At 42.8% G+C, this 15,997-nt stretch overlaps 1 protein-coding gene across 1 annotated transcript in view; it reads right to left on the bottom strand.

Moving 5' to 3' along the window:
* Positions 1 to 15,997, bottom strand: part of FAT2 (FAT atypical cadherin 2) — a 76,793-nt gene that overhangs the window by 43,996 nt on the left and 16,800 nt on the right. Inside the window, exons 3-6 of the mRNA XM_056847555.1 lie at positions 12,053 to 12,114; positions 8,819 to 9,130; positions 7,971 to 8,181; positions 1,973 to 2,112 (exon numbers count right to left, since the gene is read on the bottom strand). Of these exons, the coding sequence (XP_056703533.1) occupies positions 1,973 to 2,112; positions 7,971 to 8,181; positions 8,819 to 9,130; positions 12,053 to 12,114 (725 nt within the window). The remainder of the gene's footprint in view (positions 1 to 1,972; positions 2,113 to 7,970; positions 8,182 to 8,818; positions 9,131 to 12,052; positions 12,115 to 15,997) is intronic.

The raw sequence follows: 15,997 nt of genomic DNA, 5'->3' as shown, positions 1-15,997 counted from the left end.
AAGGATACAGGTGGAGTGGGAAAAGGTGTCTGTATCTCAGGAGCAACATGGAAATATATGTGCAAGAGCTTGCCCTTGTAACAGGAAAAATAAACCCTACTCTAAGCATACTGTCAAAAGCTGCAAAGAGAACTTGACAGTTTTCTTCTATTTGATCTGATTGTGTCTTTCCAAGATGTGGTTATGTGATGAAAAACTCTCTGATGCAATCATTTTCTTTCTTCAGTGAAATCCAACTTGCCCTGGTTTTGCAATAGCAGGTTCGCCAACATATCCATCAATGGCTTCCAGCGCCAAAGTAAACAGAGAAAGAAGTTCTTAGAGGCCAGTGATTACATGTCATCCAAGGTATCAGAGTATGATTCTCATTGGCAGAACATTATTTTAAGAGATTCAGCATAGCATCTGTCAGCTACAGAACAGAACCCTCAGAATCTGCTTCCTAGAGACCACTCTACTTAATTTCTGATATTATGATCATATTAGTGGCTACCAATAAAGCTGTGATATGATCAGACCCCCCTGTCTTTCTAGATAAAATAAACATCAAATGTCCTCATCAGCAGCAGTGAAAGATCAGGAAGCCTAATAACCAGGGACAAAAGGCATATGTCAATTTCATATGTACACATGAAGTTCCCTTATACTGAATCAGATCACTAGTCTATTTTTCAAGGTCAGTATTGTTCACTTTGACTGGCAGTGGCTCTCCAGGGTCTCAGGTCTTTCACATCATCCAATACTTGATCCTTTTTACTGGAGATGCCAAGGATTGAATTTGGGACCAACTGCATGTAAAGCAGATGCTCTGCCACTGAGCCACAATTCCTCCATCCTCAGCTCCTCCCCAACTTGCAAAACTGTCATGACTCCTAGCCAAGAATACTACAGTTATTTGATGTGACTAAAGATCTGTAACTAGAATTCCCAAGTTTCTTTGGCAGATGATGTAGTTTCAAAGGCATTTATTATTTAAGGTGGATGTGAGGGCAATCTCACTGCGACATCTGTCATCCCATTGATAGCCAGGGTTGATTTGGCTGATCTGGCTGGCTAGGCGGGTGTCCCCTACTTCCCTCACCGCTCCATGTGCATCCCTCCCGCTCAGTGGAAGAGGATGACCATCCCAGATAGAAGGAGTGTACCGTTCTTCTGTCTTCTTCTATTATTTGAAGTTTCATAGGATCTTATTTGAACATAAGCAAGAAATGAAAGCCCTGGCCTGGATGGCCCAGGCTAGCCCAAGCTCATCAGATCTTGGAAGCTAAGCAGGGTCAGCCCTGGTTAGTATTTGGATGGGAGACCACCAAGGAATACAAGGTTGCTGTGCAGAGGAAGGCAATAGCAAACCACTTCTGTTAGCTCTTGCCTTGAAAACTCCATAAGGGGTTGCCATACGTTGGCTGTAATTTGATGGCACTTTACACATACACAAGAGGTGAACATAGGAACCATTTCTGTTCCTTACCTTTTGCAGACCTTACAAGACAACAGGCCTTTATAAATTCTGCCAGATACACATAGCATGTATCTGTGTTACGTGTTAAATAAAACTGAATCTGGACAGTTTTAGAAACTCTGGTTGTGAGAGATGCTGGGGAAGGAATTTAGGGAGGGAAAGCTTCTCAAGGTTAGAGGGTTGCTGTCTCATTTGTGTTTTGCTGACCCATTAGGGCCCTCACCGACCATGGATGAAAACTGTGGATATTTTATGGCCAGCTCCTCCTCCAGCATTAATGGTGTTGTAGTTTTGTTGCAGTTAATTTAGAGCAGATGAATTGAACAGGATGTGGAACCCCAATAGCACCTAACCTCAAAATGTGATGAGCTGTTTAGTTCAACTGACAGTCTCCAGTACTTTTACAATATATGATTATGAGACTTGTCTACATCATCTGTAGTCCAATCTAGTTCTCCTTGAAGCTTCCCAAAGATTACCGAAAGCTTTAGACCAAGCTGTCTGTATACTTACTTGTGTCCTGATAATGCTCGTCCCATTGGTGACTTCTATTGTGAGGTTGTAGTTTGACCTTTTACTCGCATCCAAGACTCTTGCAATAACAATACTGCCAGTATTCGTCTCAATATAAAAATCGTTACCATCATCACCACCTTTAAAGGAGGAGAAATGTCATAAGTAGGAGGCTATGAGGAGGAAAGCCACGTTTTTGATTACTAGCATTTCCAAGGAGAAAAGCAAACCTTGCATCTGTTAACATTTGCAACAAACTCACTCCCAGACTGAAAGAGGAGAGATACAGAGGGCGATAGCAGAGTATCATCACTGGTGGGTGGTGCAAGTCTGTCATCACTGTTGCTCTTTATTTCATTTTCCTTAAATTTTGCATTGGCTTAAGTGTGTTGTACATATTTTTCTTGCTGTTGTGTCAGTCAGTGTGAAGGGAGAGATGTGAAATTGGGAGGGGGCACAGGGACACTTTCTGCCAAAGAGAAGGAATATAAAGGGAAATTGAGAAGAGTAAATGTTCTGGCTTCACCAGAACACCACCTTTAAAGGAGTGAGCATCAGAATGTGATGCTTAAAGTGGTCCCTTCTCTCTCTGGCAGTCTGTTGAGACTTGCCCTGATCCTGGGGTGTGTGTGTGGGGGGGTGTCCTGCATTCCCATCTCCTGCTTATTTCATTTTCTCTGACACTGGCCATAGAAGAAGAATAAGAGTTGGTTTTTTTATATGCCAACTTTCTCTACCACTTAAGGAAGAATCAAACCGTCTTACAATCACCTTTCCCTCCCCACAACAGGCACCCTGTGAGGTAGGTGGGGCTGAGAGATTGTGACTAGTCCAAGGTCACCAAGCTGGCTTCATGTGTAGGTGTGGGGAAAAAAATCCAGTTCACCAGATTAGCCTCCGCCGCTCATGTAGAGAAGTGGGGAATCAAGCCTGGTTCTCCAGATCAGAGTCCACTGCTCTAAACCATTGCTGTTAACTACTGTCCAACCTATTTCTGATCACCTGTGAGTTCTTCTCCCAGGTCATTATAGAGGGACGAGGACTATCAATATTTTGGATCTCACGACTGAAACCAGAAATACCTTGATTGTCCAATAATGTTTAGTCCATTCACAAAGAGAGAACAAGGCCACATGATGAATATAAGACCATCAATAATCTGCCATACCAGCAGGAGCTGACACAATTTAGCCCTGTTCACAAATTACAGTGAGCGCATATTCAATCTACGTACAATGTACACACTTGATTTTTCTTTATATGTATGTTGAGTAATTTTCCTGTTACACGTGCAGCCGAGGATGTGATTGAAACGCCAGGTACTGGGCCACAGTTTAATTTGTAAAGTGAATGCTCATTGGCACTTACTTACAAGGAGAGGGTGTGCATGTGTTCACTGTAACATGAACAGTGCTGTCATCCAGCAAGAAAATTCAGTCCATCACTACGTGTGGCAGTCACAATATACAGCTGGTAGGCTGTTTTGATGGGTCACAATTTATATAAGCCTATCATTGTAATATTGCCCTGTTATGCACTATGCTCTGAACAAGCTGTTTGTATTAAAGAGATCCCATTGTGAGACTGTACCAAAAAAAACAGGAGAAGCATGCTCGAATCACATTTTGGGCATTGTGGGATGGTGGCAAGCAGCTATTGTGCAATGCATGGAGAGCAGACTTTCTGGGGGGAGGAAAGATCATGGCCATTTAAAATGTAAACAATTGTATATTTCAGCACTGGAGATTGGGGGACCTAAAGGTAAGAGATGACGAATGGACAACACAAAATAAGGGACACAATGAATTTGTGCAATTGAGCTATTTGAGCAGACAGGAAAGGACATTAACTCAATTGCATTAGGAACTGCTTGAGAAGCCAAGGAAAAGTGACCAGTGTTAGCACTGGGAGCAGCTCTTGGCTTGGAACTCAAGGTGACACTGAGACTGTAATGTCCTCTACTAGAATGCCAGGGAAGCTCCAAGCTTTGTAGACAGACCATGCAACACTGAGCAGTTGTAGAAACAGACCATGCTCCCAGCAGGTGCTAAGGCAGCTTGCTCCTACCCAGATGGTCATAACAGTATAGAGAGATGTGAGAAACTCGTGGAACGTCCTTGCTGCCAACATTTTTTAATCCAAGGATATGAACATATAAACCTTGCTTCATGGGCTTGCGCTGTGTGAAAAATGTGCCTGGAATACTCTATTCCAAATTAACAAAAGAGTGGCTCTTTCAGTCATGTGATCTGGTCATCAGTCACTTCAGTTTTTGCTGAATGGCTCCTGTAAGCTATTTCATACCTTACTCTTTCCTCATAGAGAACCGGCTTCATATAGGAAGACACCATATATTGTAGAGCTGTGTGCCATTCCCCGCCCCCCACAACAAATAATCAGTCTGAGCAGCCACTGCACAGTACTGACTGCCCAATAAGTGGAACTAACTATAACCATACAAACAAATACACATCTATGGAGATTGATCTGTGTGTGATGGCTAGCTGCTGAGCGGAACAGCTCAGGCATCTAGAGGTAAGTGAGTGTAAGACGTCCTCTGGCCATCAGGGTTTGGGTGTCTCCATTGCCCCACCTGGGGCATGCCAGTCTTAGATTAACTGTTCTTTTCCTCAGCTCTCTACAGCTGGGCTTCCATATAAGGAAGGAGGGTAGTCTCCTATACAGGGGTCAGCTCTGGGATTCTAAGCCTATCCCGTATCATCCAGAGAGGTTTATTTTGTTCTTGCAGTGTGAGTGCCTTACTATGCTGGAGAGCCAGCGTGGTGTCATGGTTATGAGCAGAGGACTTTAACCTGGAGAACTGGGATTGTTTCCCCACTCCTCCCCACAAGCAGCTTTGGGTGAGTCACAGATCTCTCAAAACTTCCTAAGCCCCACCTACCTCACAAGGTGCCTGTTGTGAGGAGGGGAGGGGAAGGAGATTGTAAGCTGCTTTGAGACTCCTTAAAGGTAGAGAAAAGTGGGGTATAAAAACCAACTCTTCTTCTTCTACTAGAGCAACCCTCTGAGCATGCCTGTTCCTTTGCCCAATGATCTCCTCCTGCCTTCAGTTTCCCAATCCCATATGAGGTAATTGGTTATGCAGGCCTACAAAAGGTTCAGGAGTGCAAGAAGAGCAGCATGGGTAGAAAATTAATATACAAAGTGGCCCTCAGAGTATTCACCAGTAATAACTAATTAATTATCCAACTCTTCTTCCTATTCATGCAACCCTTGCAGGCAAACTAGCCCAGGGAGCGCTTTCTCAATAATTAGAAGAGTAAATGGGATAGACAAAGCCCGCCAGCACTTCTATATACAATGAGAATCAAAAAGAAGCTGAGAGAGAAGAGGAGGAGATGCATGAAGAGAAATGAACGGGCTTATTTTTCATGGCTAGTCAGGGGAAAGACTATCTGTCTTTCTGACATTCTAAGTATGGTGGAAGTGGTTTCAGCATGCACTCTCTGCTTGAAAACAAGTGTCTCAGGATGCAGTGAATGCCTGCCCAACCCCTTCCACCATACTTAAAACAGTTGCCTGTCTTTACCTGCAATACAATAGAGAGGTGGACACCTTTTAAGATAATAATTTAAAAGCAGTTGCACTGGATCAGATAAACGGTCTAGTGAATCCATCATCCTGTTTCCCACAGTTACTAGTTCTTCCTGTTTCACACAGCTGCCAGTCCACAGCTACCTGTGGAAGGCCTGCAAGCAATGTCAAGGCCTTCCCCAAGTACACTACCCTCAGTGTACCGCTTCTGAACATGTTCTTTTTAATTATCATGGGTTAATAGCTACTGTTGAACCAATTCTCCATGGCCTAATCACCTTTCAAAGGTGGCTAAGTTAGTGTGGCCTACCACATTCTGTGGCAAATGATCCTACAACTTAACATATTATGTGAAGTAGAACTTTCTTTAGCCTGTTCTGAATTCCAAGGAGACACAACACTAATAGACTGTCCTAACATAGGATAAACTTTGCCCATGCCTTGTCAATTCTGTGCGGTATTGATTCTTGTTCTGCTTTAATTGTACTTATGTTTTGTTATCCATTCACGAGCGCCACAGAAAAAGAGGTATTCATGTAACCATTTAAGGTGATGCCTTGTGAATGGCCATTCTTGCTAGTCTGCAAACTACCAGCCATCATGGACGGGATTTTTTTTACCCAAGCGACTTAATAAAATCTAGTCTACAACTACCAATAAGTACAGAAATCACAGATCAGCAGAGCTGAAAGATGTATTAAAGATAATGTAGTTCAACCTCCTGTACTGAGACAGAATCCATCTCTAACACATTAACTCATTAATGAAATAATATTGCTCATAATAAACCATATTACAAAGTGCTTATAAAAAGCAGAGTCCAAAACCAGATGAGAATATATGTTACAGAAAATGCTTTGTACTGTATTACAAACTTTTAAAAACCTGATTATATTCCCACAGTAACTCCAAGCCTGGTATGTAGCGGCTAATGACTGGAGAGACTCGGGTTCAAATCCCCACTATGTCATTAAGTTCTTGCACTGTCACTGGGTGACCTGGAGACAGTCCCTTTATTTCAGCTTAACTTCCTCAGGGTTGTTATGAGGACAAAATGAAGGAGGAGAGCACTATGCATGCCACCCTGAAGTCCTTGGAAGAAGGGAGTATGAAAATGGATAGATGTACATGATTTTCATCTGGCATAGACAATTTTCCAGTAAACAACAGCTTACAATCCTCTGGATTCTATAAAGTATTTAACAGCCAAATTTCCCTCATGTCTAACAGCTGTTTCAAAAATCGATACATTTCTAACTTCCTACGATTAAATGTAAAAATTAAATGGATTTATTATACATTAAATGCCCTTCACCCTTTTCTGTCTGGTTTTGAGCTTAGTTATGAACTGGAGACTACTTGGATGGCTCTAGTGAACAACTTCAATTCGTATGAACACATGAAGCTGCCTTATACTGAATCAGACCCTTGGTCCACCGAAGTCAGCAAGCTTTCATTGTGGCGATTTGAACCTGGGCCTCTCAGATCAATACACCATGCTGGTTACTCATAGCTTGGTAATTCCCCAAATATACTATTTTATATCGCTTTTTTCAATCTATCTACATGCTTTTCTTCTGTTATTTTTAAACATTCAGTAAAGATTAAAAACTCAAGACCTCTCTCTCTCTCTCGCTCTCTCTCTCCAACTGCTACTCTGAATCCCTTCCTGAGATATTGCCCAAGCTTGTCCCTGTTCATGCAAATATCAAAGGTCCCTTGCCCAGGTAATCTGGAAGTGTGTTCATGATGGAATGTCCACAGGTGCCTGCCCAGTTTTCCAGCTAACAGTACCCAGCTGCATCCCTCTCCCAACCCCGAATGCACTGGCCACCAGAAGATCTATCTCAAATAGATGTCTCTTATGTTAATACACTTCTGCAGGAGTTAATATGTTTTTTCCCCTTTGGCATGCTTGTACACATAAAAACTATAGAACTTTTCAGATTAGTGAGGCAAAACAACAGGGAAGAAAAGCAATAAAGTAGAATAGATTTTACTACGGGAACTGCCAAGCACTAACTGTAGGTATCTTCCGACATAACCCGTAAGGAGTTCCAAAAACTACTTAATTTTTTTCTCTCTTGAGTTTTTTTAAAATCGCTGTGGGGAATAGTTATGATTGCCACATACTTCCTGTGAGCCACAAAGATGTGTTTCTGCCCGTTTGCAATGCAAGCGTTTTCATTAAGATTGGCTAAGTGCCAGAAATACCATTTTGCAAACTGTGACGGATCATACCAGCACTGCACAAGGCTTTTTGTGGGGCAGCTGCTTGTGTCAGCCTGAATGCTGCTCAATGCCTAAGCTGAGATTTTGACTACAGTACATTCACCATCTAAATAAACAGCTTTTAGCTCAGGTCACCTATGTGCCAAGTGCCTAGAGAACTGGGGCAAAATCATACCAATCTCCAGCCACCTTGGAGTCTCACACCACTCACCCGTGATGTTAAACCAGAGCTGGCTAAGTCCAGCCTCGACGCTAATCACGCCAACCATGTGATTCACGAGGTCTGTTTCCATGACAGCAAAGTTGAAATGAGGTTCATCGAAAGCCAGTGGATCTGAAGAAGGGATGGGCTTTGGGATCCAATCGATGTGAAGTCTCACACTGGAGGAAAGTGGGGGACTGCCACCATCTGTTGCCTTGACCTGCCAACAAATCCCAAGAGAGAAAAGGAACAGCTAACAAAGATTGCTGGTCTGAAATATCATGGAATTGCACTGTCAAGTTGCTTTTAAAGCTTCCAAATGTATCTCAAAACCCTAAGACAAATTTGTTTGAAGCTACGAACTTAACAAGCATCAGGTAGTTCAAGAGGTCTCTGGATGCAATACATGTGAAGGCTGCTTAATGGGAACCAAGGACATCTCTTGGATCACCCCTCCTTGCTTGCCCAGTCTACCATCGGTCCCTGTCTACAGGGGGTTGACCTAAGAACCTTGAGCTAATTTCTTCATTATTCTAAGACCTTGATGATCAGACTGCCCCCAACTTTTACGCTGGCTATAACACGGATCTAGAATCTTGCACGCAGGATTCTCCTTGAATTCTATGTCCACAAAAAAGTTCCAAGAACTACTGTTGCCCGTGGTGCACACATGTATTTATTTTGCCCCATTTTTAGTCAAGGAGGGTTTGCTGGTTTTTTAAATGCAACAAAAACTCGCAACTGCTGTTGCAGACAACAGAAGGAAAGCAAGTTCATCAAAAACAACAACAGAAATCAGTCCAGTGGAAAACAAATCATCCACTTAAAGTCCTCTCAGTTTCCTTTACTTCGCTCACCATTAGTATGCTGTACTCCTGGGCAGAAAAAGCCTTTTTGGTGAACACCATGCCTGTTTCAGGATGGATGCTGAAGAAACCATCAATATTTTCTTCAAGGCTATAAGTGATCTGACGGTTCATCCCTTCATCATGGTCTATGGCAATCATCCTGTAGACTGGCAGAGGGGTTTCAGATGCCACTTTCTCTGGGAGGTTAACCACGAACAATTTGTGAGAGAAGGTGGGAGCGTTATCGTTGACATCCATGACTTGGAGTACCACTTTGCTGGTGGATTTCAAAGGCGGTTCTCCATTGTCAGAAACAGAGACCTACAAGGAAAGTGAGATGAAAGGAAATGGAGAACCCCATCGCAACCATATCAGTTAAAGATCGTAATATAAGTCATGCAGATACATGTTGTTGTAGGGCTACGTGTTAATCTTTATAAACATTAATTAAATACATGAAACATTCTGAAAAGGTATGGCAGCAGTTTGTTTACACTACAAGATGAGAGTTTTACTGGTGGTAAGATGGGGGAACTTTAGCAGAAGGATTAGATATTGGTGATCAACAGACAAACTCAAAAAACAGACATCACCAGTTAAGGTGTAGAAATTCTTGGATGCTTCTTCAACAATCCTGTGTGCTTTGTACTTATAGAGTTTGGTCCTGCTAGTAGTAGGTCTCAGAGCAAGCTTTGTAGTTAACCTGAAAGATCCCACATTTGCAAATGTCAAGCTGTGAAATGGAGTGGACTTTATCAAGCTACATACAGGAGTTCCCCCCCTTTTATTCTTATATAAGTTTTAACAATATAGGTTAGGATTGCTAAAAGGCCAGGAAAATATTACGGCTGTGAGGTCATTATCCATTGTTGTCGTCTTCTTCTTTGTCATTTAGCAGAAAAGCAACTTAGAAAGGTTAGTCTGCCCCACCGATATATACCTTGTGTGCTGGGCTGTACCTCCTGGATCTACATAAACCTGATATGCTCCACCCCCAGGTCTGCCAAGAACCACCAGGGTCCCACCTCAGGCTGCAGCCCTAGACCTGCGGGCTCCAAGCTGTGATCCTGAAGGCTCTGACTTTAGATCCCTACCTAATAACTTGGCGTGTGTTTTTTTAATTTCAAGTGTGGGTGACCCTAGTGCAGATCCTTGTGTTATTTCCTAAGGTGCAGAGTTACTAGCTTTCACTGATTTCGCAAAATATTTGGTTTTCTTGAAAACTATCTGCTACATATGAGGTAGGCTCCATTTCTCATGGTCTGTGAGCAGGACACCCACTGATTACCACTATGTCTGGTTATTAGTCATGGCAAAATGTGATGGCCTTTAAATGTTAGAATTTCATGACTATTCTTATGCCTTAATTCTTTAGGTTTATTACAATGCAAACCTCAACAGAATTACACCATTTTAATCCCACTGACTTCAATGGAATCTATCTAGAACTACACTGTTTTTCAAGTTAGAGAGTCTAACTTTTACAGTTTGTGCAGGCCTGATGTAAAAGTTAACAAGAGAACAGCTTGAATAGTTCTAAAATTAGAGATGACAAAATGAATAGCAACCCGGTTCCCCCTTCAAGCACAGTTTCAAAACATCCTTCCTTCTGTACCCATACAGTACAGTCTAAGCAGAGATACACCATTCTAAGCCCATACTTCGATGAATTTAGGAAGGTGTCACTAGGTTTAAGACTGCACTCCTATTGACCCTTCTATGAAAGATATCCCCCCATGAGACACACAAGATTGGGCCTTGCATCAGCCTAGAACAGGGGTCTGCAAACTGCGGATCCCGAGCTGCATGTGGCTCTTTGGCCCATTGAGTGCAGCTCTCCAAACTTGGTTCAGAGCCCCTGCTCTCACACCTGCTCGTGCCGGCAGCCGGGCTGCGGAGCTGGCGCACCTGAGAGAGCGAGCGAGCGAGCACGAGAGAGCAGGCGAGCGGGCGCGCTGGCCAGGTCCCCCTTTCCCTTGCCCTCAATGGTTGGGAGGCTAAAGCCTCCCCTCCCCTCTAGCCGCGCGATTGCTGGGCGGGCGGCTCGGCGGTTCCTGCCCCCCCGCCTATCAGCTGTTGGGCACAGCGGGATTCCTTTGGTAGACCTGGCCTCCGGCTGAGTCCCATTGGGAGGCCATGTCTACCCACTGGCTTTCTTGGCGGTAGACCTGGACTCCGAGGAGGGGAAAAAGTCCCCCTTCAGAGGCCAGGTCTACCAATTGGCTTCTATGGGCCTCCAGAGGCCAGGTCTACTGCCAAGAAAGCCTATGGGTAGACCTGGCCTCCCAATGGGACTCAGCCGGAGGCCGGTAGACCAGGTCTCCAGACGAGGACTCCAGACAGGGAGGGGGAAATGGCAGGGACTTACAATTTAATTTTTATCAATAAATAAGATCACTATTAAGTATGATATCAAGTTTTATTCAGTGTACCTATAGTTTAATTAAGACTTAAAACTTTAATTAAAGTTTATTAAGTTAATAAACAGTGTACCTACCTATATAGTTTAAGTTTAAGAAATTTAGCTCTCAAAAGAAATCTCAATCGTTGTACTGTTGATATTTGGCTCTTTTGACCAATGAGTTTGCCGATCCCTGGCCTAGAACATTAGCGAGGCCCCTTCAGAGACAAGGAGAAACAACAGCTCTGACTGTCCCAATACCTCAGAACTGTCAAGTGATGACAGATGCACAGAAATAAATTGATTTCTTAACTTTGGCTTGATAGAAATTCAAAACATGACATCCACCTTGCTAAATGAAAGCAAAAGTTATCTGATCCACTATTCCAATAAGGACCAGCCATGTGCTGCTTGGCTGTGCATAGTGATCCCTAGTAATTTGTCCCTGAACCTGCTACTCATAAGCAACCTCTCAGTTTGGATGTTTCATTTAGCTGTCACACAGTGGTGAAAAGTAGAAGTGAAGTGTCAATTTTCTTAAAGGATAGAAAATAATTTGCCACCCTTTATGCTGCATGGCTTAGCAGTAGGATTCTTTGTTTCTGTCTTCAGTCAGGAAGCCATGAGAATCTTTTTTAAATAAAATTCTGAAGCTGGCACTTGAGGCAAACACAAAAATGCAGAACAGGCAATTAACATCCTGAACAATTTGGAACCAATGGTGTAAGTTCTCCTCCTCCTCCTTTTCTGTGTGCTCCAACATGCAAGAAAATGTTCTTTGACAACTTGAAAAAAACCACTTTCAAGTAAATAAAACTAATTGCAACTTCGTCATCACTCACCTCCAAGATGTGTTCAGCCTTGTATTCCCGATCTAGCTGCTGAGAAGTGGTATAAATCACACCTGCCAAAAGAGAAAATATCACTGCTGGTTCCCAGAATGATTGTCACCTCAGCAATGCCATGCGGTTCTTACCTGGTATGCCAAGCTGAGCCAATTTCAAAGGTGATGCTACCCCAAGCAAAGCAATGCCAAGAGCAAAAGAGGTTTTTAGTTACAACATTTTCTGCCCCCAGGCGTGGAAATTTGCCATACTCCTTAGGTGAGGTGGGTTTCTTTCCTTTTTTAAAAAAAAGTTTTCAACATTCATCTCAATGTACTTTATTCTAATTGATCAAATACATGAGCCCTTCTACCTCCAAGGATGGCAATTACAGAGTTTCAAAACTGGTGTGTGTGTGTGTGTGTGTGTGTGTGTGTGTGATGAAGTTTCCTTGTAGTACAACCAAGGATCTCTGCAGGTTTAAAGGTGTTCTCTTAGATAGATCCATCACTTGCACAACATTTATTTAAATATATTTGACATAGTTATATGCTTGCCTTTCCCTCTAGCATTTCAGGACCCAAAAGCAATATATTTTGAGAGGATTTGTAATGGCTGCTTCTTTATACTACACAATAACTATTGCAGTACTATCAACACTACTCACACATACACCTTGTGTGTGCCTCTGGCATGTACGTATGTCTAGAGTACAGGTCCATCTAATTGTTTGTAACAGTAGTCATTCAGTGTGCAGAACTGGTACTTTGAACTGAAACCCAGCTACTCTTTCACATGTCTTATCATTCGCCCTTCCATCCACTTCAGGTTTTTTAACGTCAGTAACTCAGCAGATGACTAAAGTTGTCTTTTCATGGTGTATCCTTGAGATGCCCATGTTGAAAAGAATGCTAATGACTAGAATAGGTGCTGACACTACTGTCTGCTTCCTAAACGGTCTTTATATTGCATTTTGAAGGCTGAACTACAAGCTGTCCCATTATGTATGGAAATAAGTTCTGGAAAATGACATATTTTTGTTCAGTCTTTGCAAATTAGGTAACAGAGAAATTTTTTTAGATGTATCTGACATGAGCAAACTAGTAAGTTAAGAATCCAGGAATGTATTCACGACTGTTAAAGCCAACGATGGTATCTTTTCAGCTTCTTCAAGATTTGAATGAAGGAGGGGCTATTAATTGCCCAATAGGAAGGGCAGTTTGGAAGCCTTATTAGGACTCTCTGCTGCATACCACGCTCATGTGAGGCACCATGGAGTTAGCTGGTTGCTTTGGAGCCAAGCAGGAATGTTTTGGTTATCTATAACTGGACTTTCAGGGGATTATTTCACATTGTTTCCAGGTGGTGGTATAAACAGGCCTGGTCTTTGGACTGTTTAGGCCATAACTAGAGTTGCCAACCTCCAGGTACTAGCTGGAGATCTCCTACTATTACAATGGATCTCCAGCTGATAGAGATCAGTTCCCCTGGAGCAAATGGCTGCTTTGGCAATTGGACTCTATGGCATCAAAGTCCCTCCCCTCCCCAAATCCCACCCTCCTCAGGCTCCACCCCAAAAATCTCCAAGTATTTCCCAACTCGGAGGTGGCAACCTTAGCCATAACTAGTGATGGCAGGAATAAGGCAGGTGGCTCACATAGGGCTAAATGGCAAGTCTCCTGAGGCATCATATTATGAAGGACTGTTCCTGTAACAATCTATCCTTTATTGTACGGTTAGCTGGGCTGGGAGGAAATGCTTGTGGTGCGGAGTAGTATCAACCAATTAGTTGTTTGTGCAGCACACCAGGGGAGGGGGATGAGGCTTGGTGCCTCTTGACCCAGTTCATGTGCAGGCAAGGATAAACAAAGTTGGAAATATTGCTGGCTACGTTTGCAGCCCGGGGGGCGGAGGGAGTTGACCGAAAATGGTAGCCACTGGGATGCCCGGGGACAAATCGACTCTCATATTGGCAGTACATTGTAACACTGGATTTTAAAAAAATCCCCCACCATATGCACACTGATGTGAACTGGTGTCTACTTTTGATTTTTACAAGTACTCTTTAAACAAGGCTGCAGTCATATGCCTTTTTTCTTGACAGTAAGCCCCACTGAATTCAGTGGGCCTTGTTTTCAAATAAACATGTATAGGATTGGGCTGCAAGCCTTTTCATCTCAGTGAAGTAACATTTACTGCTGTCTTACAAAGGTGGGGAAATGGAGACAATACTCAAGATCTTAAAAAAGAAATTCAATGCCATAATCAGCAGCACAGGAGATAATTTTATAGCCTTGTCATTTGTTGAAATAAACAATTGGTCTTTTACCTGACTTTGCAAATGAGGATGCTTTAATTCTAGGGTTGTTTTTCTTTTGCCCCTGTGTTTGAACAACTATTCTCTACAAGGTGAGTGCAAAGTTCATGAGTTACTTGCTTTAACAATATCCACAGTCTTTTAAATAACACGAACTATTCCCAGGTTGTCTGTTCAGTGTTGTTGCTCTGCCTTATCTGAATTATATGGCACAGCTGATGGGATCTTTGTTGATGTTCTGTACAAACAGGGATTCCAGAAGGTTTTAATGAAATGCCATCCAGAAGAAATGGGGGGAGGGAGATATCTTTTTGACTAAATGGGAAAAGGAGTACCTCCTTCCTGTCTAATGGGGCTATTCAATTAAAAACATTAATAAATGTGCCCAAATAGCATGCCACCCAAGGTTTTATAAAGTATTCTAGCCTATCCAAGGCTCTACTGACTGAGACTGCAAAAATCAGGCAGACTGTCAAACTTGCTGGTGGCAGTAGCAAGGATCCTAAGCTTTCCATTCATGCAATTTACCTTCCATTCACACTAGGTACTTCTGTTCACAGGAGATGGAGAAGACAAAGATCCCCCCTCTCACTCCAGCCCCCACTTTACCCCCATGGGGTTCATTGGGGGGGGGTCCAAGGTCCTAAGGGGTACAATTTCTAGGAAAAAGAAGATGACAGCAGAAGTTGGGAGGCCAACAGTACTGCCAACTAATTGTTGAAAAATATCCTCTCCCTTTAGTAGAGGCTTAATGTGTGGTAAATAAGCTGAGGCTTTTCATGGCATGGTGGTAAATAATATCCCAAAAGTGGGTGACCAGCAAGGATTTGAACCTATATACCATTATAAGTCCCCATCTTCGATTATATTTATTTGCTTCACTTATAACCCATATTTCCTCACAATAGGGATCCAAAGCCTCTTACATCTCCTCTCCTCCATTTTATCATCACAACAATCCCATGAGGTAGGTTAGGTTGAGTGTGTGTAAATGGGCCACAGTCACCCAGTGTGCTTCCACAGAAGAGTGGAGATTCAAACCAGGGTTTCACAGATCCTTATCTGAAACTCTAAGCACTATACCACACTGGTTATCATCAGATGGCTGGTGATGAATGGTAGCAACCAGCCGAGCCTTCATGAATCACACAAGTTGTGAGGTAGCAAATTGCCTGATGGTTGCTGCCAGGCATGACTCCAATGAGTCCTCCCTCAAAGGCCAAAACAGCACTGGAAAGAGCCCTGCTCCTCCCTCTGTCTTTTACTGACAGAAATCAATACCTGAAGCTGGCAATGCTGTTGTGGTTGGCTAGCAATGGCCACTGAAGCGATTTCTTAAAGCTATAGGTGCTGCTTATATTATTTTTTTGGGATGGGATTAACCCCCATTTTTATTTTAGCTTTTTCTGCAAACCTGGGGCTTTTCTCAGGTTTATAGAAAGATGTGTTTTGTCTATTCAAGATGTGTCTTGCTCCAATCTCCAGATTTAAGTATCTACAGATGAGGTAATGTTGATAATTAGAGATATTAAGTCTCTATTAAAGAGGCAGGACATCTTTTCTTCAGGGTTTTAGCAACGTTAGAGGCAGGAAAACTACAGTACATGCCATTTATGCAATGCTGCTGTGATCACTCTGCACAGGAT

The sequence above is a fragment of the Euleptes europaea genome, chromosome 1 (genome assembly GCF_029931775.1).
Source record: "Euleptes europaea isolate rEulEur1 chromosome 1, rEulEur1.hap1, whole genome shotgun sequence".
Lineage (NCBI taxonomy): Eukaryota > Metazoa > Chordata > Lepidosauria > Squamata > Sphaerodactylidae > Euleptes > Euleptes europaea.
Note: the sequence above shows the minus strand (reverse complement) of the source record. Positions and strands in the feature narration are given on the sequence as shown.